The 25,577-nt window shown below is 42.2% G+C and overlaps 1 protein-coding gene across 5 annotated transcripts in view; it reads left to right on the plus strand.

The window, feature by feature from the left end:
* Nucleotides 1-1,690: 1,690 nt before the first annotated feature.
* Nucleotides 1,691-25,577, plus strand: part of CCSER2 (coiled-coil serine rich protein 2) — a 52,923-nt gene continuing 29,036 nt past the window's right edge. For 3 of the 5 annotated variants that reach the window (XM_083866944.1, XM_083866948.1, XM_083866947.1), the window contains exons 1-4: nucleotides 1,691-1,713; nucleotides 2,308-2,492; nucleotides 13,181-14,633; nucleotides 15,501-15,703. In XM_083866944.1, the coding sequence (XP_083723070.1) occupies nucleotides 13,220-14,633; nucleotides 15,501-15,703 (1,617 nt within the window). In that variant the 5' untranslated portion in view covers nucleotides 1,691-1,713; nucleotides 2,308-2,492; nucleotides 13,181-13,219. Of the gene's footprint in view, nucleotides 1,714-2,049; nucleotides 2,105-2,307; nucleotides 2,493-13,180; nucleotides 14,634-15,500; nucleotides 15,704-25,577 lie in introns of those variants that run through there. The other 2 variants (XM_083866946.1, XM_083866945.1) reach the window with 2 other exon arrangements.

The following is a 25,577-nucleotide window of genomic DNA, read 5'->3' on the forward strand; positions in this document are numbered from 1 at the left end:
GTTCTTGTTCTCGTTCCTTCTTTCTTAAAGAGGCCTTCCTGCTGCCTCTGGGGCAAATGTACAAAGTCTTCCCAGCCTGTGTGTAGAAAGGTGAGGATGCAGTGCCTGGGCTGACACCTGGGCACTCCCAGCTTCTAGTCAGGAGGTGATCAAGGCTTATCAATTACAGGGTGTTGGTTTTATTCCTGCACAAACACAGCCTGGGGCAACTGTGCTGCTTCCTCCCCCTGGGAGGCCTGGTGGAGCAGGCTGGGAAAAGGTTAGAAAAATCGGCCAGAGAAACTTTTGAGAGAAAAGAAACTGGGAACACCTGATGTCAAAGCACAGCAAAATGAGATGGAGAAAAGCTGTGACAACACAAACACCAAGGCCCCAAACCAGGAGAGATGCAGAAGCACAAGGCCCAAGGCAGAGCACTGAGGTGGAAATAATGACTCAGGGATCCACCTCACTGGCAAGGAACTTCCTGATCCTCCTGTCAGTGCCTTCTAATTCCTAGCACGGGCAGAAAATGTGAGGAGATTAAACTCTCAATTAATTCCGTGAGCACCTACACGGAGAATGCCTGGACTGCAAGAGTCCCTCAGGATTTTTGCACAGCTGTGTCACCCATTTCTCCTGTGAGTGTGCTCTGTTGTAGTGTGGGCAGCAGGACCAGAGCAGGGACCAGCCCAACCCTGTGCTGAGGCTGCACCTCCAGTACTGGTGATGGTGAGATGAGGGCAGTGGGGGAGATGGGGGAGATGAGGGTGATGGTGGAGATGAGGGAGATGAGGGTGATGGTGGAGATGAGGGTGGCAGGGGACATGAGGGCGATGGGGAACATGAGGGCAACAGGGAGATGAGGGCGATGGTGGGGATGAGGGAGATGAGGGAGATGAGGGCGATGGGGAGATGAGGGCAATGGAGGAGATCAGGGTGATGGGGAGATGAGAGCAATGAGGGGAAGTGAGAGCAATGGAGGAGATGACAGCGATGATCGTGGACATGAGGGAGATGGTGAACATGAGGGCAATGGTGGACGTGAGCGCGACGGGGGACATGAGGGCGATGGGGGAGATGAGGGCGATGGCAGACATGAGGGTGAGACGGGGATGGTGGACATGAGAGCAATGGCGGACATGAGGGCAATGGGGAGATGAGGGCGATGGTGGAGATGAGGGCGATGGTGGAGATGAGGATGATGGTGGAGATGAGGGAGATGAGGGAGATAAAGGTGATGGGGGACATGAGGGCAATGGTGGAGATGATCGCCATGGGAGACATGAGGGCAATGAGGAGATGATTGCCATGGGGGACACGAGGGCGATGCTGGACGTCAGGGCGATGTGGCAGACGCCACAAACACCGCGCTGTGAGGCGGCCGCGGCGCCGCCCGGGCAGGGCCGTGCTGAGGGCGGGGCGGGCGCGCTGACGTCAGGACGGCGGGGGGGGGCTGCGTGTTCCCGCCCTCCGCCCCTCCCAGCGCGGGCCGGGCGGCGGGACCCGCGGGCGCGGAGCGGCCCAGCCCTTCCCGGCCCTGCCCTGCACCGCCCTGCCCTGCACCGCCCTGCCCGGCCCGGCCCGGCCCGGCCCGGCCCTGCACCGCCCCGGCCCGGCCCTGCACCGCCCCGGCCCTGCACCGCCCTGCCCGGCCCGGCCCGGCCCGGCCCTGCCCTGCACCGCCCCGGCCCTGCACCGCCCCGGGACCCGCCGCGCCCGCGCCGTCCTCCGGTGAGTGCGGGCCGACAGGCCGCCCCCTCCTCGCTGCCCCGGGGAGCGGCCCGTGCCCTCCTCCCGGCGCCGGGCCGGGGATGCTGCGGCGGCGGGGCCGTGCGGGAGGCCGCGGGAGGCCGGGCGGGCGTGGGGCGGGCGGGGCGGCCTCCTGCGTGTCCCCGGCGGGCTCAGCGCTCTCCCCCGGGCCGGCTGGGGGTCTGAAGGTGTCTGAATGTCACGGGCACGGCGGCAGCCCCGGCTCTGCGGTGGTTCCCGTCACTCGGGCTGCGGGGACACGCCGGTGCCGGGGAGCGGCTGTGCCAGCCCCGCTGCCCGAGCTCCTGTGGCGTCAGCTTTCCTATCTCTACAGGGTTTTAATCCTCGGCAAGGGGGGAAGCAAAAGGGCCCGGTGTGTGCTCAAAGATAACAGCTAAAAAATTATACATATATATATATGTATGTATGTATATATATAGTAACGGTGGGAAATAATGATAACGGTGGGGTTTGCACCTCAGCAGTGGTCTGTTGGGATTTATGCCGAGGGCTGTGCTGCTGTGCGGTGTGGTGGTTTCCCTTTAATGACACCGAGACTCTGCTTCCGTCACCCAGAGCCTGCCGTTCGCCCCGCGCTCTGTCAGAGGGACTTTGGCACACAATGAAACGTAGGCAACCTCAGCCTTTCACTCCCAGCTGGAGGAGGGCGAGCTGCTTGTCTTCTGTTTAAGAGAGCAGAACTGCATGGGAACTTTATGGTGTAGCACAGCGTTAGTGTCCAGGCCAGACGTCAAATTAAGGTAAGGATTGTCTTAGCTGGTGCTCCATCTGGGATGTTGTGTAGGGATGTTAAGCACTTTCCAGGGGAATTGGTGTGTCTTGCAGGGTTAGAATTTCATTTCTATAGCAGGTTTGTTTTTGGTGTGTGTGGGCTTTGAGCCTTGATTTAGTGCAGAACAGAATTTTTTGTTATAAAGGTGTTAAAAGTGAAATGAAGTTGAATCTAAGTTCTCATTTTCTTACATTTTTATAATTGTGAGCCATTTCACATATTTACCAAGACTTTACTAAATTCCTCTCTTCCAGAGAAATAAACAAAACTATAGGGTTAGCCTGAGGTAGTAAATATTTCCATCGTTTGCTGAATGAAATTGACAGGACTTTTTCTCATGCATGGAAGGATCCCACACCTCTGAATTCTATGGAATTGAATTTGGAATTACTTGCATCCAAGCTGAGGAGGTGATGGACATGAGTAACAACCAGCTGCCTAAATGTCCAACAAGGATCTATGTCAATATACAGCTTAGACTAGAAAAGTTGGTTTTGAAGTTGAGCTTTAATTTCTGCTTGTGGATAGTATTTTTCACTATAACAATATCAATGTTTGGGTTCCAGAAACTGCTCAGTGTTGTCTTTTAACTGGTAGGCCGTGTAAACTGTAGAAATAGTCTCAATTAACATAATGATCTCATTTAATGTATTGTTACACCAATGAGTAATCCTATTTAATGGAACTGTTGATGTAAAAGCTCATTGGAGTAAAATCCATTACTTTTGGACCTGATCATCCTTTAAGAGGGATTGGTTATTTGGAATAAACTGGTTAGTAGGAGATGTTGGCACGGGCTCTTCAGATAAAAAGCCATTATGTTCAATCTTGAGATGAACATTGCTTGCCTGGAATCTTTGGGAAGTGTGGACCTCTCAAAATGGAGAAGGAATATAAGATTACAGAAAGTAATATGATAAAATATATCAGGAGTGGTTGTGGTGTTCTCTTTTAGCCACTGTTCACTGTAAACAGCAGCACCATCTTCTTAATTAGAAGCTTTCAGGCAGGGTTAGGTCCCGTGCCAACAGGGATGCTAAGGAGATCAAAATACTAATGGTGCTTTTGATAATTAGGTTGAAAATCCTGTATTGTGTTTCAGTTGGAGCAATAAAAACAGATCATGTAAATCCCTGGATACCTGCACACGTGTATGTTACAGTAAAATCCCAACAGCATTAAATAGTTACCCCAAAGTTTGAGTTTGGCTGGTCAGGAAAGGTCTTTGCATTTCCTCATAGCTCTTGGAAACACGTCAAACTGCTGCCAGGTAGGTGCATTTTGAAGATATTCTGAGAAGGTTGTTTCCTCCTTAACCAAAAGTAGAGATTTGCAGAGATCTGGACTTTGCTCATTCTCTGCTCTAAAAGGAGGATTCAGCTGCAGCAGTTCTGCTGACAATATCCTATGGGAATGGAAGAGAGTCTCCTCAGGGTGGGGGTTTTTGCTTATCCTTGCTCACACGGGACTGGAGTCACAAGTTCTTGCTGAAATGCCCATTTCACTGCAGATTGTTGGGTTTTCATGAGCACTTAGTCTGCGCTGGGTTGAGGTCCTGCTCTGCAGAGTGGATTTTAATGGCCTTTATTGGAGAAGTGCTGGCAGTGTCCTCATGGCAAGGCCTGCCTTCTTAGCCAGAGGAAATGGGTGATGAGGATTTACTTTGATGAGGTGATTGAGCAACTTATGCATCAGGAATAACCCTTCAATTGCAAATAATTTCTGCAGTTATTCCCTGGAGCCTGGGAAATTCTGTGCTTTTAGGCTAATCAGCCCAGATGGCTTGTGACACACACAGCACAGGGGGAGCATCCAGGGGGAACTGAATGTCCCAGCTTCTCTTGACTCAATAATACGTCTGCTTTAAGCTGGAGAGTCAAAAATCTCCTCTTCTGGATGGATGCTGAGTTTATCACTGCAAGGGGGAGTTGGATGATAATTCAATTCACGCTCTTTTTGTAAGTTGTTTTCAAGATTGACTTTACTTAAATGTTATTTTTTCCTGATCTTACACGTTAAAATTATGATACAGCCAGGTTGATATGTGTTTTTGCTGAGCTGAGAGATGCTGTGGCTTTTGAGTCACCTTGATCTCAGTAAGGCAAACTTGCATAGGTGGAAACTTGGCAAGGCCCAGGTGCTGCTGTCAGTGGCAGGAGACTTGAGGGGAGGAGCACAATCTGTCAACCTGCAGAGCCTTCTCCCTCAGTAAACAGAGCTAAAAACAGAAAAAAATGATATTTTCTGTGTAAATCTTTTAATTATGAAAGCTTTCTGAAAAGGTAATGTGGATAAGTATAGCTTTACTGTGACTACATTGAGATCCTGATTAAGCAAAACAAACAATATGTATCCCCTTCCTGTAAATTTGAATGAAATACAACAAAGATGACTAACTCTGAAACTGATCCTGTGACAAACTGTCACTTGTACTGAGGTTACATCTCAGTTTCTCGGAGAATCCTTTTTATTTTTTTTTCCCTTCAGTTACAAACCTCTGAGGACATAACAAATACCTGTGTCTTCCACACTGTAGGAAAAACTGACCTTGAGAGGTGCATTCCAGTAGAGCTGCTGGTGTATCAGAAAACTGGTAGGAAAACACAAAACACACATTAAAATACTGTTGTCAAAAAACATCTTGGTATTTGTTATGCTGTGGCAAAGTTGTTTGGTACTCAAACATTTTCAGGGAGTCTGGTTTTGAAGCTGGGAACTGATTTATATCAGTGGAATTGTAGACAGAAGCTGTATTGAGTCCTGCACTGATGAAATGAAACTCAATAGCAGGAAAGTGATATTTTGGAGATGTGGTTTACAGAAAAGCAAGTTTCATCTGAAAGCTGTAATAAACCAGTGTGTGGCTGCAGTATTTTTGATCAAGGGTGGATGTTAAAGAGAAGCCAAACTTCAAATAATACACACATAGATGAGAAACAAGCTGGTGTGTTGGTAGCAAGGGGAGCAGGTAGGAGTAGACTCTGCTACTGATTTAGGGAGTTTAGGAGTAGTTTTCCTTGGGAATCTGTGCAAGACAATGCAATAGCCTTGAAAGAATTGTTATTGAGGCTCCTTGCTTAAGGCAGTAAAGGATGCAAAACGTTTTTGGGCTCAAGGACAGGTTACACAAAATAGTGGACAAGAAATCTGTGGAGGGTTCCTAAACAAACTGCAGCAAATTTAAGGATTCTATGGATTGAGGGCAGTTGATGGTTGAGGAAGTAATTTTGTGTTTGCCCTGATCATCCCTTCCCTGGTGCATTTTTATTTTAAGGCAACCACAGGAGTTAATTTTGGGATTTTTGTATTCCTCACCTCTGAAATAAAATTGACTGGCAAAACTATATCTCCATAATTGAGCTGGTCATTGAGGTGCCCTGATCCACACACAGTGAAATACCATGATTTATATAATATTTCCAGCCTATCCAGGATTCACTGTCTCTCTTTCATGATAGCAGTGTTAAGGATTTTTTTTTTTTTGTCAGTCCTTTTTCTAGTATTTTTTTGTTTAATCCAGCAGTGGCTGACTTAACAATATGAATTTTTTTGGATACTTAGCAATGTGCTGACGTGTTCTTGTTTCAGGATCACGATCTTCTGTGGAAAACTGAACTATGCTGAAATAGCATTGGCAGTATGTAGAAAAGAAAATCTCAGAACTATTTTTTTCTATCTTCTTTCTGCTTCATCTTGTCTAATCTTGCTCAGTTATCACGTGTGAACCTCTTCAGGCTTATTGAAGATATCCCACTACCAGTGAGTCTATGAATTACATGCAGTCTCTTCTCATTATCTCTGCTTGCCATTCAGCTTAACTTACAACTAGAATTCTTACTTGGACAGCAGGAGAAAGAAAGAATAAGTGTATGTGACTGGAGGGGGGGAAAAAACCAGCTTACATATTGGTTTAAAGCACAGCCTCACTGAAGATTTAAACCCATGGAAATTCTTAATCTTAATATACCCACACAGATAAACTGTTGGGCAGCAGTTCAGACAGGAAGTGTTTTTTCTGTTAGGAGTCATTATTTAATCACTACAAAGTATATATTGAAAAATGTGTTAGTGCCAGTGTGAGCGGGTTCTAGCTCAAGACAGCTCAGTGTTTTTATGTGGAGAACATGCATCAGTTGAATAAACAAACCAGAGGAGTAGGATGGACAACATGGCAGTCTAAAAAGGGATATTTCCAGTTATAATTAGTTGCATACCAAGTTTCACTTGGCTTTCAGCCTGCCTGTTCTTATCAGCAAGAAAATCCTGCTCCAGCTAACACGTATTACTAAGTAAGAAGTAGAAAAACAGTAACTAGTAACCAACTCTTGGAGTTTGTTACTGAGTCACTGGTGAAGTAGATGTTTCCTGGGTGAGTTAGAGATGGGAATAGTATGTTTGAATCACTTGGTGACAGTGGATAGTGCTGAGGAAAAAAGGGTTATTCCTCTGTTTTTCAGTGAAATATTTGCTAGAGAATAGCAGGTAATTCCTGCTGGTTTGCAGTAGGACATTGCTTTTGAGGCAGATGCAATCTTCCTGGATTTGTCCTTACAAGACAGATTAAATTACCCACGTGAAGTGCTGTTGCTGAAGGACTAATACCATCAGCAGAAGCAGGGCCTGTTTCTGCTGTCAGTTGCTTTGATGCTGACATAATCACAAAATGTTTTAAGGAGTGATCAAGATCTGACATTTCACTGGTAGAGAGCTCTAGTTCTAGACTGCAGCTGATATTTGGGATTTTTCAGTCAATCTTAGCCCCAGCATAACATTGAAATCGCCTGTATGAGGTAAGCAGTGATGCCACCCTTTAAACTCTTCTGAAAGGCAGGTTACCTGCTGATTACCTGCTGCCTTAGTCATCATGTAAGAATGCCAAAAATTTACCTGTTTGAGAAACACTGGGAAAAAATACTCTAATGGGAAAGAGGAGAGTCTTGCCAAAATCCATGTACTTGCACACAAGCAGATACACAATTATGGCTTATTGTCCAGGACAGAAATCTTGCTAAATGCAAAGAAGTATTAAGACAGCCTAGGAACCTAAATATAAATGCGCTTTTATACTCACAGTATGTTTGTTTGGGGTTGTTTTTGGAAGGGCTTGGGATGTGCTGCTGGTGAATGATTTACAGGGTTTGGCTTCTTTGTAGCTCTGTGACTTTGTTTTTAGGTTGCAGGGCCTTGGATCTGTAAGGCAGGCAGACAGTGTCTGTCTTTTCTTACTTCAGTTTTTCTCCTTTCTGTTTGTTATCCCTGCAAATTTGGTAACAGCTAAAGTATCATCAGAGAGAGAAACAAGTAAAGGTTCTCTGTTTCTCCAGCAAAGATGTTAAAAACATCTGGATCTTTTGCTATTTAGGAGCTATTGAGCAACCCTAGTGGGGAGGCTTGACTTGCTCACTGGGGTTGAATCTCTTGGGTTGGTTCAGTTCACAGGAGGCAGTTCCTTGTTCTCAGGAGGCAGTTCCTTGCATAACATGACGAGTGAAGTGATCCACATCATTAACTCCTTCTAGCAGGGCTGTTTCTGCACTGGAGCCAGATGTGCTGCTCATGATTATGTTCGTTGTTTCTGATGTATGGCAATATACCCCTCCCTCCTCTGGAGTGTTCTTGGGGTCAGCACACCTCACGTAGAGCTTTTATCTTCTGGGCCTTGTGTTCTTGGGATGCCAGGGAAAGCCACTGGCTCTGGCTCTTTTGTTTTGGAGTTGGTCGTGCAGGGGCTGCCTGGGGTTTATATCTGCAGGTACAGGCTTGACATTGCTCCTCCAGGTTTAACAAGAGCTGCTGAAGAAAGGAATTGATGCTTCCTCCAAGAGGATGCATCAGATGAAGAGCAGGTTCAGAGAAGAGTCATACATCTCCAGTGCTTTATTCCAGTTCCTGGCTGACCTCTGCTCCTGACAGCAGTTAGGCTGTCAGCACTAATGCAGGGAAGAGTAACTATCATTGTTCCTCACGTGTCATTTATGAACAAACCATAATAACCTGCATTAACACTTAAGAGGAACTTGAAATTGCACTGTCAAGTTGTCTTCTTGTTCACAGACCCTGATATTCTCCTTTACTGGGAGTAATTTATCTGTACCCTCGGTTACCCTCTTCCATCTTCTCTTCTTTGTGCTGAAACTGCTCCTTGCTGCAGCTGGCTGAACATCTGGACCCTGACTGCCTTCCCCCTTGTGTGAGAATGCCAAAGATCAGTGCAACTTTACCTGTTTGAGAAACAGCTTTTTGGCTACAGTTTTTCTTGTAGTAAAAATTGGCATGATTATTTTCAATGAAATTTAAAGGGGCTTATGACAGCTCATACCCAGTTTTGTTTCACTGGTTTGGTCAGATTTGACATAAAAATTTGGAGTTTAAAATGCGTAGTTTCTGTTTTACTAGTATGAAAAGCACAAGTGGGCAATAATTACAAAATATGGGCAGATAACACTTGGCCCTTTTTGGCTTCCTTGAGGTGCAGGGTGCTCCTTGTAAACAGCATTAATGGCAGAGTGAATTGACAGTGGCCCTGAGGGATGCCAAGGGAACTATTGTGGTAGCTTTCTACAAAATAGAGCTGCAATTCCCTATTTCTTTTTCTCCACTAAGTGCTTGTGTCCTCTTGCCTTATCAAACATTAAGAATTCTCATGAATAGCAAGAATGCTTTTAAGAGAGATGGCAAGAGATGTCACATTTTCTGCTGTATTGACTAAAGATACTGCTCAAGATTGGAAATACTGAAACTCCAATCTCTTTATGATGTATTTCTTGCTTCCTTCTCCATTTATTCATTATCATGTTCTGCTCATGTTCTTTGACCTAGTGTATTTTGACAGTAAATTGAGCACAAGAGCAGCTTGGATTACTGGTTTTTTGGTGTTTGGTAGATCAGCCCTTCAAAGTGGGTAGAACCTGGTTGGTGTGAGGGAGGAAAAACAGAAAAGGATGTATCTCTAAGCTGTCCTGAGATCTGAAAAGAGAATCTCACAATGTGAGGCACAGAAAAGCAAGGAGATTTCAGAGAAATAGAGCAATAAGCCCTCACTGTCAGGGAATTTCTTGCTATATTTCCTGCCTGTGGTAGCTTCAGAAGGCAGAGTGTCAGGGAAGCTGGTGTTAATCACTGCAGGTTGGACATAGAAGAGTGGCTAAAATTCATGGATGCCTTTGTAAAGCATTGGGAATTGACTCAAGAACAGGTGTTTTGGAGAAGGGGAAGACAGGAGGAGGCAGGCAGGCTTGGAGGATTTTACTGCAGAGCTGATAAATCTTACTGGATCTTGGAGTGACGGTGGCACTTTGGACTGAACTGTAACCACTCTGTGCAGAGTAAACAACACAAAAAAGTTGTAAAGTAAATACTCAAAGTTCAGATTTGAAGGCCTCAGAATTTCTAGTTACATTCTGATTTAATTCATACAGCATGAACAATTTCCTCAGGACTCACGATCTTGAATTCCCCAGACCTTGTCATGCTGAAGGCAGGTGTTTCCCAGCTGGATCTCTTGCCAGTCCCTTCCATTCTGTTAAGCTCCCATAGTCCTCTTAAAGCTGAAAGTTGACTGGCAGTCCTGCTGCCCATCTTGCAATGTTCTTAAGTGAGTGCTAAGGAAGCCTTTTGCTGCCTCTGTTTCAGGGATCTCCCAGATTTTCCCTGCTGACATTCAGTACCTCCCTACATTGATGGAGATAAGATATTTTCACATAACCGATCTAATGCACTTTTAATAACCCAGAGGTGTAAGAGGTGTTTTCATAAGCTGTGCCCAGGACAGAGTTGTAATACACACACTTTAAATTTCTGTGAATGAAACAGATGTGGAAGTGCTGGCATGGCAGGGGATCTGCTGGGGGAATTGTCTGGCCTCTCACCAGCCTGTCAGATATGTTTCCTCTGTCAGCTGGGAATTCCACTCTGCTCTGACAGCACGGGGGGAGTCTGGTCCCATTCAGGAATCTGGAACTGGAAAATGCTGTTATCTCCCTGGTGGCAGGGATTATAGGGCTTGCAGTATTTTATTGAGGTGCTTAAGCTTTCAAATGTGGGCATTTTTTAAGCTGTCTTCTTCTGTAGGGCAGAGTCTGAGGTTCAGAGCTGGACTTGGTGAGAAGACAGTGTATAGGAAACTGCCTTCCTGGTGATGCTCAAACAAACTGGGGGTGAAATTAGAGTGGATGTTGTGCCTGCCAGCTGAAACTAACTGTACAGGATTTTATTGAGGTGTAAATAATCCTATAGAGTAATACCAAGCAGGGTGAGAATGAATATCCTTTTGCTTATCTCTAGGATCTTGAATATCCTTGAAAGGTAAGGATGTAGCAGCTTTTCAGTTAATTCACATTATGCTTCAGAGGGGATCTGTGGATTTTAACTCCTTTCCCCTGGATCATTATGTAAGGCTAGGCTCTTTATAATTAGCTTAATTCCTGATTAGGCTTGTGTGCACCAGATAATGTATTTCCCAAGGCAAAGAATATAAAACTTGTTTGCCCAAATGTCAGTTTTTAAAAAAATCTATAAATTGCTTTAGTCTAAAAATACTTTGAATTTCCTTATAGTACAGCAGGCTATACAATTTAAATTGTATTGAACTTGAATCTGCTGGGATGCAGAAATTATATTCTGGTAGGTACAGCACTGCTGGCTAAGGCAGTTTCATTGTTAGGCTAGTGTAATCTTTCCTAGTAAACATATGCAAAGATCAAGGAAGTTTTAGAGAACTTAATAAGAAAATTCCCCATTTTCTGGGAAACATCTGCCAGACATAATGCTGTTAAGTTTTAGTGGTTTTTTTTTTTTTTATGATGTCATGTGTCAAGGAAAAAAAATGAAGCCTGGACTAGAGAAGGTGGCACAGTAATCACAGTTATGTAGCTAATAAAATACAGAGATGTATTGTTTAGCTTTTAATTTAATTATCTGAAGTGTTCTAGGCTATCAAGTATGGTTTCCTTGAAGATAATGTGTTGTCTTTGCCTAATCAAGGATAAATGAGCAAGAGCCCTTCCTAGAGAACTGAAAGGTCTCCTTTTCAAGTTTAATTTGCAGCACTTGGTGAAGGATTAAAGTAATCTAATTAAATGGCCTCATTTAAAATTTGCAGTCACCTAAGAGATGGCAGACAGATGTGAAAAGGGAATTATCCATAAAGCATGCAAGTTAAATTAGCAGCTTTCTAATTTGACTTTTTCAATTTGCAAGATTTCACAGGACTTGCCTTTTCTTTAGAGTTGGGTTATCTTCTGAGGGATCTGCAGTATGATGTTTGCTGAGAATGAATTCATCAGCATGTTGAAGGCCATTTTTTATTCATGGAGTTATTAAAAAAAAGGTGAACTTTATCGTGTGTATTTGACATAAAGTGAAGATCTTTGATGTTGCTGTTAAAGGCTGATGGTATTTTCCTGTGCAGGGTGTGCAGGGGCACTGCGGGCAGGAAATCTGACATTAGACACTTCCATCCACATGCAGACAGGTAGTGTACATGGTGAATTAAATGTTCTGCTGCTCCCAGGGGGAAATACTTGTGTCCTCCTTTGCACACCTGTGTGAGGGCAGTATCTCTGGTGTGCAGGAATTCACTGAGTCTTTGAAAGGATTTGTGTATTTCCAATTCTGTTTCAGAATGTGGATTCTGATGTTCTAACAAGTTAGGAGCCCCTAAATGCCCTGTCTGTAACTTTCTCTTTCTGTCTTTGTAGTGTAGATCAGCTTCCAGTTCACTGCTCTGGGGCATCCTATTCACTGACAAATCCCAAGGGTATTCCAGTTTGCATGAATTTAATGCTCCTTCGATTTTATCTCTGATTTTATCTTCGATTGTATTGCTAAGAAACTAAATGTTTCTTAGTGAGGTCTTGCAGCTTGGGGAGTGACTCACTTTAGGGTAATGCTGTGGTTACACAAGGTATTTTCCGCACTTGGAATAAGTAGAACTTTGAATTCGCTGACTGACACTGAACTTATGCAACTGTTGCACTTCAGGCCTTGTAGGTGAATAAGACAATTTCCAAAATAGGCTACAGTCTCCATCCAAAGAGGAAACAATGACTAGGAATGTGAATCTTGATTCAGGGATATCCATAAGGTCTGGGAACAAAAAAATACTGTGCTGAGATGCATGATGAGTGGTTATTTCCTACAAGTTTTAGCCATTGAGGAAACTGAAAGCAATCTCAAAAAATCAGCTTTTAGTCAGATTTTACATCATAGTTTTTGCAGGTTTGTGTTGCTGACCACAGGTTTTTGCTATGTCATATTTGTGGCTTTTTAAAAAATACTTAAGTTTGTGACTTAATACTTAACACAGTAGAAATGTTCAGTTTGTTGCTGAAGAAGGATAAATGAACAAAAAAGCCAACAACAAAAAATAATTCAACCTCTTCTCCAGTTTATTTTATAGATTACAAAAGGAAAAGAAAAAAAAGATGGTTGATGTAGAGAATGAAAGTTGGAGGAGGGAGCTGTGATCTGAAGAACGTAGTATTGCCAAATACCTGCTGGAACTCTGGAGTTCACAATGCCTGTCTGGGTTACTTTTGATCAGCATGGTGGAGTTAGTCACAGAAATGTAGGAAGCATACAGCTGCAGATGTATAGAAAACTGTGTTTAATGTGTGCTTGAATCAGGTTTAACATTGTTTTATTTTTCTTTCTTAGACTCAAGCACCCTTTAAGGACCAATGAACCCAATAGCTCATGGAAGAAAAAAATCAAAACAGGACATCCTTGGTTTCCAGGCTACCGAAGTATGGAACGAAAACTTTAGGGAGTGTTTTGCAGCCCATGCCAAACGGGACGGCCGTGAGCTTAGCAGGGAGTAATGGTGGCAGGAATTTCGGCAAGCACAATGGCACTGTTGGAATGTCTTCCTTTGCTTACAACTGGAAAAAATCAAATAAATATCAGCTTAACAATCAGAATGGGAGAGAGGCCAACGCCAAGCGCAACTCTAACGAAAAATTAATTGATTCGGAGAAGTTTCCTCAGTCTCCAGGAGCTTTGGGCAACGATGAGCTCAGGGTGGGTTTGAACAGCTCTGCTTCGGTTGCCTCAAAAGCAGCAAAGCAAACCAATATGTTTGTGTCTTCTACTGAGGAATTAAACCCAAAGTCTATACCTGGACTCTCTGGTTCAGCTAAATTCACCAAAGGTACCCTGTCAGGAAGGACATACTCTGGACTCAACGCCCCAAGGTCAAATTTAAATGGTTTTTATGGAACTCGGCCGGTGGTAGGTTTGCAGAGGCCTAGAGCCAATTCCAGTGCCGCGAGGACAAGTTCAGGGGAAAGCCTGGCACAGTCCACAGACAACAGTAAGGCTTTTTCCTGTGACAAAATGGTGAGATCGCAAAGTTTTTCACATTCCATTCAGAACTCTTTCCTCCCCACCGCATCTCTAACCAGGTCACATTCCTTTAACAAAGCTGTGGATCTTACAAGGCCTTATCACAGTCAGAATCTCCCTGCCAGGACGTCTCAGAGGTCTGCCCTGCTGCCGAGGAACGCGTGTCAGCTGGATGTCCCCAACGGGAACGAGCCGGGGAAGTACGGGTTCACCAGACCGTACTCGGTCACGTCAGCTCCTCCTTCCAAGAAACCTCCCCTGTCAAATGGATCTGGGTCAGCACCTTCCTATGGATACAGGCTGACTCGGCCCTCCCTGCTGAAGCCCACCCGGCAGCGCTTTGCCGGGAGCACCGCGGTGGGCGGCGGCCACGGCGCGGAGAGCGCGGAGATTTCAGCCAACATCAACAGAGCCGTGGATAAAAACAGTATCCTGGAGAGCAGGGCTCAGAGAGCAGAGCCTGCCCAGGGCCTGCAGGAAGCTCTGGGGAAACATGGGTCAAAGGTGGTGTGTATGAGCGATGATGGAGATGAGATATCCATATCGTCTTTGTCGTCCTCCGAGAAGAACGATCTGAGTGAAGACTTCAGTGATGATTTCATTGATATAGAGGAGGCAAACAGAACTGTGCAGATCCAGCAGAAGGAGAGCTGCCTTCAGGAGTTAGAGCGTGGGAGCAGAACCTCCATTGAGTCCTTCACGTCTCTCAAGGAAAGTGGAGGACCTTGCTGTAATGCTGATGACTGGCTTGATATAAATGTGTCTGGTAAATACCTATTTTATGTTCAAACCCTGTAATGGTAATGAAGTTATTTAATGTAATTGCCCATTGCTTATGAGTTGTTTCAGAATGGAACTGCTCTATGCTGGCATAGTATTTTGCTTATGCCTTTTCTGTATTGTAGTTTTTTCCCCAAGCATTACTTTGAAGAGCTCTTTGTGATAAAAATGAAGGTGACCTCCTTTAAACACATTTGTGTTGTGGTTGTGGGATTCCTCATATCCTTGCTTTGCCATTCCTTTTGTGGGTTGATGCTATTTTAAGAAAATTTCACCTCGTGCTCTCTCCACCTCTGTAGGCAGAGAACAGCTGTAACTGTTTCTAAGTAGTGGAAATAAGTGTAGGATGTGTAATTGAATTACTTCAGTTATAAACTGGATTGTTACTGGGCCTTTTTTGTTTTTTCTGATGCATATTAATTCTTTAAGAATTAATTGAAGACACTTCCAAAAGAAGATGCTTTTGAAAGCCACATTTTCAAATCTTCTCATGATAAAAGCTTGTTTAAGAGGTGTTGCAATTGAAAGACTAGATCCAAAGGATATATTTTTGGACCCACCTTCTAATATGTTAAAGAGATGCAGATTTCTAGAAGGTGTCTTCCACGGTGGGTGAATTAGGGCAGTGTAAAAGGTTAGCAAAGATGTAGGTTGGAAGATTCCTTGGTTGTAGCTGCCAAACCAGCTTGAGGTTTTCCCCTTTGATGTGGGAGCAATACTGGAGAAAGCTTTCAGATATTTCTGTTCCAGTACAGCTCCAGCAAAGGTAGCACACCAGTAACAGGCATTTTAACATTTATTTTTTGAATATTGGATTGTTTTTGGAATCTTAACTGATGCTGTTTTCTTCAAGCAGTGGATGACAACAGTGAAAGCACAAAACACATGAGTGAGAATGTCATCTCTTCAGAGATGAACTACAGGGCTGGCTCCTCCTTTGAGCTCTCTCCGTCTGACAGCTCTGATGGCACGTACATGTGGGATGAAGAGGGGCTGGAGCCTATAGGAAGTGTCCATCCCTGTGGAAGTTACGACTCTTCAGAAATGAACAGCATAGTATGTATCTCTTTTCAGAACTTGTGTTATTAGTGTGGTGAGTTTATTGCTTATGAAGTATTTTTTTTTTAATATTAATGCTTTTGAAAAAAATTGTTTCCTCTTTCCTCTGTAGTTGATAACTTTGGGAAACTTCTTGTTTAGGAACTCCTGTTTCTCCACAGGTGGCCTTGATCAGGCTGTTTGCACACATTTTTTCCTTTCCTTATCCTAAAGTCAGGACAAAACAGGTCCTTCCTCATGCAATCTCTTAGCAGCGCTCACAAAGAATAAGGGATAGGTTCAATACCTCCTACTGATCTCTAAACATAGGAATGGAAAAGCCAGAAAGCAGCTGTTGCCTCTGTGGCTTCCTGCATTTATTGTTTCTGTGCTGTGCTCATCGGGCCCCTGTGAGCTGCAGCAGATTTATGGTTTCTCTCTTCGTTCAGTCACAGCATCTCTGAGGTACAGACCTGGCTCTTTGGACATCTCCAGTGGGATACACAAATGCAGCACAACCTTTTTCTTTTTGCTAAACTCCAACTGATCTGCAAGATGCATCATTAAATATGAGGAGACTGAAAGGAGAGTTGCTGTGCTGTGATCCTTCATCTGAGATCAGGGAGCCAGCCTTGGAACTTTAGTGGGCCTGAAGAAAATTCTGTCTGTCTGTCCTGTTCATATTCCTTTATCTGCACAGACTTCTGAATTAGTCAGCTTGGATTTCATTAACATGGTGTTAACAGTGAGAACATTTGACAAAGCCAGTTTGGTTTAATCGATGTGTTGTGCTTTGTATGTTTCAGGCGTGTTGGGTGCTGTGTCACCACTGCCCAGTTTAGTTTTGTAGATGCCACTTTCAGACTCAGGCACTGCTCTGTAATTATATTCTTGGTGTGTAGCTAAATATGAATTCCTGAGATATTTTCAGCTGCTTGTGGTATTGTTTGCTCTCTGTCTTAAATTATGCAGTTGGGGTCTAGTGCTTGGAAGAGTTTAGCAGTGGTTTATTAACTTTTTGTGGCAATTGTGGCCAGCTTGGAAAAACTGTTAGGGATTTTTTGTAGTATGAGTTTTGTAGCTTTATTGGTGCTTGTAGGGAAAACCCAAGTTTGATGGAGACCACTGGAAAAACAAACACCCTTGTCCCCAGACACATGCCATGCGCATGCCAAGGAAACAGGGAAGTTTGTAAACCTTGTCCTTGATAAGTTTTAAATACAGATATTTTTATACCTACTTTGAAATGTAACAAACAAATGTAAGACACTTCTTTTACTGTGCTTTTGGAGTGTTTATCTGGGTTTTGATAGATGTAGCCCCTGTGAATTAATTTGTGCACGGGTATGAGTTACTCCTGAATCACTGTGCTGATTGACAGAAGCTGTTGTAAGCCTCGTGGAGCAGAGGTACATTAGAAGCCTTTGATATTCTTGTTCACTATTTTGGATTATTTCTTTGTCTATTGAAAGTAGAAAGTTTTTAGAGAGAGCTTAAAAATGGGAGAATGTATTTGCTGGTTTTTGAGGAAGTGGAGAAAGGAGATTTTAAGACTTGATGTTGAATCTAGAAGATCGTGTGGCGTTTCTACCCATTGATTTTTTATCCTGTTAGTGCTTTTCCAGAATTTCAGTGCTTACTGTACTGTGACTTCTGTCAGAATGAGAAAAGCATCAATAGCACATTTTATTTTTGCAAGGCAGAAATGTATTTTCAGTAGCTTGGGTTTCGAGGGGGAAAATGTAGCTCTGAAGTGTTGAATTGCCTCTTAGTAGTGGGATTTTTTTTGTTTTCTTTTTTTTCCCTGTACTTGTTGGCTTTGGTAGAAATTATGATTATTTGATTTCTTTAACCCAAACCTTAAGGAATGATATTTTCTAATCGGAAGATGCAGAAGAATTTCTGATGCAGTTTTTCATTCTTTCTGAAGAAGTGTGCTCTTGAGTAGGTTACTGTGAGCTTTTGTTCCATGTTTTTCCTTTACTCTGCAAGCTGGGAGTGTAAAGACAAAAAAGTGAAGGCATTGAGAATAATTATTGTGATTAGTCAACACGTCAGATGTTTTGATTGCTGGGAGATACGTGATCAAATTATGCAGTTTCTGTCCTCTAGTGTGGTGAGTTAAAAGCAGTTTCTATCTGTGTGTGTCAAAATCCAATTGATGGGAGTCAGATTTAGGAGTTTGGAGTGCTTGGGCTGGTGCCAGCCTGCCCCTTGGATTTAGTGTTTCCAGGGCAGTGACCAGAGCAGTGGTTCTGCAGTTCCTGTGCCACCAGGCTGGGGTGAGGAGAGGCAATGAGGCTGAGCAGCAGCTCAGGGTGAGTAACTGAGTGCTGAGTAATTGCTCATGTGTAGTGTACAATTCTTTTTCTTCCTCATTTCCATCAGCTGTTGTTTTGTTAGTCTTTTAAGCCGCTTCCTTCTTAGTATCAACAAATGCTAAATGCTAAACGCTTTTCCTGAGCTCTTCCATAGATGGCAGTGCAGCTCCCCGTGGGTGGTTTTAGATTAGGAGTGTTTGGACCATCTCTGGAAGGGCAGAGGGGATTTTAACTGGGCTCCTGACATGACAACCAGCAGAGGAAGGCAGCAGCAGGAACCTGCTGGCCTCTGAAGCTCATTGTTCCTTTTTGGGGAGCAGAAAAGCCTTTTTGCTATTCTCAGTGCATCTTGGTTTTAAAGACATGGGGACCAAGAATAAAATAAATTTGGCCTCTTTTAGTACAGTCCTTCTGTTCTTTACTAACTGAGTGAACAGCTACAGAGAAAATGTGTAATCCAGTCTTGGAGGTTTGAGTCATACAGATCTAAATAATGTCATGGGGGAGACTTAGAGCTTGGTAGGAAATGTGTGGGGCTTTTGTAAGAATGAAAATATTTTTATTGTCTTAATTGCAAACCAGAAAATAATTCTAATTCTACTCTCCCTGTTGTTGTTCCATTTCCACGATTTTTTTCTCGTTAATTTTTGTCTGAAAATACTGTTCACCATAGGTGTGAGCAATGTAGTCTCTAACAGCCTTCTTGATGAGAGTCTCATGGTTGTTTTTCTTGCCCTCTCTTCTTGTAGCACGGTTTGAGGTGTTTTTTCATCTCCAGCACATTAAATAGACACATGAGGAACAGAAGCTTTAATTTGTGTCTGTTCAGAGTGAAGCTTTGAATGTTTTTGGCAAGTGAAAGTCCTTATTTCCATTGAGAAGGGTTGGTCGTACAGCTGTTACTGTTCTGAGTTATCTGCTTGTTGTTAAAGATGCTACAGAAGTCTAGTGCTCAAAGTCTGCAAGAAGTAAAACTTCAAACTGGAAACATTCCAATAATTCTGGCTTCTTTCTGTAATATTCTCAAGAGAAGTTCTTGTGATTCAGGGTTTTTTTTTGTTTCTTTTTAAGCAATTTAATTTGGGCCAATAGGTTTGGACAGGAAGTGTTCCCTGTACTGTCAGATTGAGTCCTCTGCCCTCTTTTTCCTGTAGGTTTCAGTAGCAGTGTGAATCTCTGCACTGTGTTCACTTTCCTGAAGTAAATAAAGCCAGTGTTTTTGGGTATGTGCAGAATGAACATCAGTGTAATTATAAGGGCATAGGATTATGGAATAATAATTGAAATCTGCCTTGAAGAGACAGATGGGGTTTAACTGCTTTGCTGAGACTTTAATTGCTCTGGGGATGAAATCTGGATCTCACTGGAATGAATCAGTTTGACACATGGCCAGAATTTTAGCTGGAGTATAAAATAGTTACATTTTTCTCTTCTTCCAGGCAATTTTTGAAATCTTATAAGATTTTTGTTGTTGTTCTTTGTTATATTTTCCCCCCTTTGTGACTGTAACTTGGGCAAGGGCAGTTCTGAATTAGTTTTTGAGACTAGCAGAATGCTTTCTGGCTCCTGAAGCATTGGTGCTCAGTGAAGTATGCTTTGCTTCTTAGAGAAAATCAACTTGCTGAAATAGAATTGTTTAGTTCAGTTGTTAATTTCTTTCAGCAGTTATTTACAAGTAATTTAGTGTTAATTACCTTCATTTTGTAAATAATTCACTTCTCAAAATGACTCTATAGTAATGTTTAAATTGCCAGTCTGATTTCTCAAATGAGTAATTTATTAACATGAATTCAGACTTGTAATATGTGTAGTTCAAATACATTTGTTTCCTTAGAGTGAAGTGTTCTCTGTATTGCCTTCTACCCATCTTCCTTTCTTTGGTTGAACTTCCTTTTCAGGGAGTTAATGCCAAATTAAAACTAATTCTTGTTCTATGAGAAGCTGGGCTTTCTAAATTTTGTGAAAAATCTTTTTTGTTTTAAAATCTTGGTTTTTATTTTCATTACAGCCGTTTGGTTACAGCTGTAATGAAAATAAAAAAGCAAGTCAGCCTAAGATAATGTAAAAAGTCTATAATTTTTCTCAACACAAACTTTTCTTTTTTTTTTTTTTGCTCTAACTTTCTAAAAGAGTAGTCATGAAAGGAGTCCTTCAGGTGCGAGCTAGTTACAAAAAGCACACATTAAAAGCTTTTCATATAATGAGCCAGTTGAAGTTCAGTTCTTTTTTCTCTTTTCATCTTGCAAAGAACAATGAAGATCTTACTCAAAGCAGAGAAGAGCATTAAAAAGACACATATTTCTTGACAGGCTGTACTCAAATGAACAGTGTTGACTTCCTGCATTTCCTCCCTTCTTAGAATGCAAAAGGTGAGGTTAATAAAGAGAATTAATTGCATTTTGTGCTCCCATGATGCTTCCTAAAAGTAACTTGTATACTTCAATTGGGCACTTCTTTAAGAATTATCTGAGTTTGTTCTGTGCCTGAAAGCAAAGGATGATTTCACCTCAGTCAGTGCCTTTTTGACTGAAATTCATTATTAATAAATACACACTTCCAATTTTGTATGTGGTTAGAGATTTTTAAATTGGTTTTTTTTTGCTAGTGAACATGATGCAGTGAGAACTGGTGACACTATTAGATGCCCAATACTCTGGTGAGGATGTGAGGTTGAAAAGAGAGAGAAGACAATATTGTGGTATAATTATTTAACCAAGTATAATTGTTCTAGTCTTAGGGAATGTTGTTATATATGTTGGGGTGATTTGGATTTTGAAGTGGCTACTCCTGTATTGCAGTGCACAGACCTCTGTGAGGCTGGTCTGAGAGGAGTGACATTTTGTGAACAACCTTTTATGGCAAATTACCTTTTTTCCTTTGGGATGGGAAAGCTTCTATGCCTTTGAGAGCTGCTTCCTTCAGAACTGACACAGTGAATCTTCTGCTGCTTTGGCTGGGAAAATCAAGGAAGGCAACTCCACTTGTACTTTTGTGTTGTGTTCATGGCATCCATGGATTACACACTTGGATTTGTGTTGTGGGGAGAGGAAGGGAGCGTGGGCAGCTGCTGGGATGGGGTGTGAAATATGAGACCAAACACTGGTAAAAGTGAGCACTGGGTTCATTTCCTAGGCACATTTTCTCTAGGAGTTGGTAGCTCCATGTCCAGGTGTGAGTTGGTTCTGAGCTTTTGTGCTCTTGGCTCAGGCTGTGGAAATTATCAGGATAATGTGGCATAAATACACTTTTGCTCTAGTGCAGTAAGTGAGGGAGTTAGTGTGTTGTTAGAAGCTCATGCAGAGATTGGTCAAAATAGAATCACCCCAGAGTAGTTTGGAGGTATTTGAGGATTGTTTTGGTTTTAATTAGAAGTATGTTAAGCTGGCTGGGTAAGAATAGAACACATTAATGCTGTGCAACGTGTCATATTTAGGTTACTCCAAAAGTCTCATTAGACTCTTGCACAGAGGAGACAACTGAGCTCCTGGTACCATGCTCTTCCTCTGAGGTTATTGTTTGGTTCCTTTCTCAGCTGGGAATTACTTGAAACATCTGTATTTTCCTTAAACCAAACACTGTACGTTTGATACAAGTGCAGGTCAGTGGAGTGAGAATCATTCACACAATCATTTCTTGCCTGTTAAGAGTAGCTGTAGGAATCACACGTTGCTTAATAGGGTGAAATGCTCCATTGCTGGTTAGATAAACTGGGACAGCAGTGCTGAATCTCTGGTATTGGAAGGCTTTTTGTGCAAACAGCCTGGAAGCAGTGAGTGGGAAGAGCTGCTTTTCCTCCTCCCCTGCTCTTCCTCTGTCACTATTTATGCTCACTGCTGACTGCTTTCTGTCATGGTGCTTAAAAGTAAACAGGAAACTCTCTATGTAAAAGCACCAGCCTATTAAAAAGAAAAAAAAAAAAAACCCACCAAAATAGAAAATGTTAAATTTTGCTGGAATTCTACAGAAGGATGGTTACATTGCCTCCCTCTTTCAGCTTTCCTCATTGCTGGAGGCTAGATGGCAGTCAAGGAATGCTGCTGTGGCAGTGCCTGTAGCCTGGGCCTTGTTTTTGAAACTGCTCTTGCTTTTGAATTGGTGAAGTCTCAACAGAATGGCTGATGTTTCTGGTTTTCCTCTCTTCTTTCATTGTGTTACTGAATTGCAGATTTTTTACACAGTTTGATATCCGATTTTATAGTTTAAAATAATTAAAACCTCAGCAAGTATAGATGGTTTAGATACAGCATGTAATAACTTAAGCTAATAATGAATTCCTCTATATCTTCAGTAAGCTTAGGTAGAACATACAATACCTCTATAAAAATGTTTTCAAGAACAGTAAATGTTTCCATTCTACTTAACAGTAGACCATTCTACTTAACAGTTAAACCAAAAATATTTTGGTTTTTCAAACCAAGTTCTCGTTTCATGTGTTGCCACAGCAACCTTCAGTTATAGAGCATGGGCAAAATTACAAAATACTTGTTTGGCTGCGTGGCCTAATTATCTTTAATGTGATTTGTACAGTGAACTCCTTTCCTGTCCTGTCTTTGGTAATTTGCAGAGTTCTGTCCCACCTCTTCCCTGGGTGATTTTCTCTGGTTTAAGGACTTCATTTACAGTGGGTTTTTCTCTTCAGCCCTGTAGTACAATATGTGCTTTTCCTCTGTCTATATTTTCTGCCTTCACTTCAGAGTTCTGTTCAGTTCCTAAATAGCACTGCCTTTTTGGAGACTTCCTATTTCTTTATTTCTCTCTTTTTTGGATGCTGTCAAATGCTGAAAATAGCATTGAAAAAGACCCTGGAGATTTCCCTCTTTTCTTCTGTCAGCCTTGACTTGTTTGACTTTGGCAGTTATCCTTTAGCTGCCCTTCAGATGACTGATTTGCCCAGTCTGTTTTGTGTTTGTTTTTAAAAGCCACTTCCCTTTCTTCATTCCTCGAGCACCTTGCAATGATGGTTTGTTAGTTTCTGTGCTACTCTCAAATGTTTCACTTCAGTTTTTTTGCCAGATTGTCCTGCAGCTCTTTCTTTACTCACACTTACCTTCTGCTGTGGTCTTTTTTCATCCTCATCAAAAGCAAGACCTAAGTCAATTGGCAGCAAAACCGGTAATAAAAACAATTAGTTATTTTCCTTTAGCTGTCTGCTTCCTAAAGGTGGAACAAACGAATGAGCTCTGAGATTGTGAGTTATAGGAACAGGTAACATGTTGTTCCTAATACTCACCGCCAGTTCATGACTCCCTCAAGGCAATTGCTTTTCCTGCAGAATATCCCAATAACAATAGAAGTACCTAAATATTCATTTTTTTTATGCACTAATGTGGTGATGAAACTTGTGTTTTATCTTATGGCTATTTCAGGATGACGTTGCTGACATTATCTGGATATTGTGTTTCTTAAGAAGCTCGCAGGCAGAAATGCTCAAAGTGCTTTCACACATGGCCCAGTGATTACAAAGTCCTGGTATTTGCAGTCGAGGAGGTTTTTTTGGAGCAAGGAGTTTCCTTTCCTCAGCGTGGTGAAGAATGTGTAATTAGGGAAGCATAATGAAATGTGCTGTTGACAGGAAAGTATGTCTGGAATCTCAAATGCTGACCTCCTGTGACACCATTAGACTTCCAAAGTTGTGTTTCAAAGATAGTGAGGTGGCTTATCAGGGTTTATTAGTAAACATTCTGGCATGTTGTGTTTTTATATTGTGCATTTTTAAATGCATTTGCACAGCAAGTGGCAAAGCTTGTCCACTTTCTTTTGTGTTTGTGGCCACTGTTTCTATTTTATTTGTCATGCTCATTAAAGTTCTTGCAGTAGAAGAAAATAATGCTTGTTCACACTAATTTGGAAGATGAAAGCATGGCATAGAAATAATTTAGCAACTAGCAAACCAAAACTGCCTCTCAAGCATGCCTGTATTTTGCAGAATTGTTTGAAAAAAATATGCATTAGTTTAAAAACTCCTGGTTCCTGGAAAAATGTAAATAAATGGAAGCAAAAGGAGCAAAAATATATGGGCATTTTGCTGTCCCAAATATTAAATCCATGTTTCTTTTAAATGGCTTCCATTTTTTTTGACGCTTTTCCATAGTTAGATTTATTATTATTCCCAGTGCCTTGCTGGGTAGGTTTTCCTGTTTTTTCCTGTAAATGCATAGAATGCTATTTGTGGACCAAGCAATTCAGACAGGACTTTGAAATATGACAAAAACAGGTGGTTTTGTCTCAAGTATTCCATCTTTCCTTTATATTGCTCATGTTTTACAAAGTGCATATAACTATTTTCATCTCGCACTCTTCCTGAATAAATAACTTGCCCTGCAGAAATGTGAAATGTTTAATGTTCTGTGTCACAACCCAAACCCCCCCAAAAATCTTAAAATATACTTATTTAGCTCTTGTCACCATTTATAATAAAATACAGCAGTGCTTTGTGAGTGCTGTAGGAAGGCTGCTGAGGAACAGCTGGAGCAACATTTCAGACAAATGCCCATTATTGTTCTTCCTTTTCACCTGTGCATCTGTGACAGAGCAAATCTGACAAGTGATGGCAGCAAAGGGGTGCCTTTGCAAGGGAATATTGTTGTGCACTGTGTTCATAGCCAGTAGCCACTTAAGTATTTAATGATCGTGTTATTATGGGAAATAATTATAAAACATTTATTTGATTACTGTGTGGTAAATATTCAATATTAGTGCCAGGTATCACCTTTAGGGGTAGCTGATAAACGTGAGAAGAATCCATATTTCTGCTGTCAGGAAAGAGGCCAGTGTGAAGTGCCTGAGTCTGATCTCAGGCCTTAAAGGCATGACTTTTACTGGGAACTCAGGAGTTGGATATCCATAGGAGTTCCCTCAGGCCTGCTCTGTGTGATAGCCACTAGGTGTGTGTAAGTTTAATTTTCTTTGAGGAATGGAGTGAAAGGGTGTCTGGGTTCTCTGCCCAGGCTGCTGGGTGTTCACAGCCTGACCTCCCCACTTCTCCTCCTCTTGGTCTTCTTAAAGCAACAGGGCTCTGTTGCTTTGGATTTTCTTGCTTTTGAGTCTTTAAATTTTTGCAGTAAGATTCTCATGCAGCTTCATGAAAACAATATATGTTTTTAAAATTTATCTACTTGTGTTTACATATTTGTTCTCTGGGAGGAGAAATGTGATTGATGGTGGTGTTCACCAATAGGGTCAGAGGGGTGGAAACTTGTACAGCCAATCTTTGGCCCTCTGACCAAAATGTATGTAAGATGGAGTCAGAAAATAAAGACAGAGCTTTCCTTGTCTGACCTTGTGCTGCCTCATTCCTCGTGTGTCATAAACAGTGACAGGAGTCAGTCTCTGGCTTTTAAACACTGACTGGGCTTGCCCTCATTGCAGTCCTTTAATGCACCTGACTGTATTTAATAAGTATAATTCATTTAGCACTAACACTTCATAGCATTTTTCTCGTGCCATTAGCATACCCATGCACTGGGATGGTTTGTTAGTCCCTTTAGGAGCAGCTTTATATGAACCATAATCTGAGGGACAAAAAGAAGAGTTTGATGCTCATATTAGCATGTTTGAAGCTTTGTTGTCTC

Source organism: Zosterops lateralis, assembly GCF_965231275.1.
Source record: "Zosterops lateralis genome assembly, chromosome: 8".
Taxonomy (NCBI): domain Eukaryota; kingdom Metazoa; phylum Chordata; class Aves; order Passeriformes; family Zosteropidae; genus Zosterops; species Zosterops lateralis.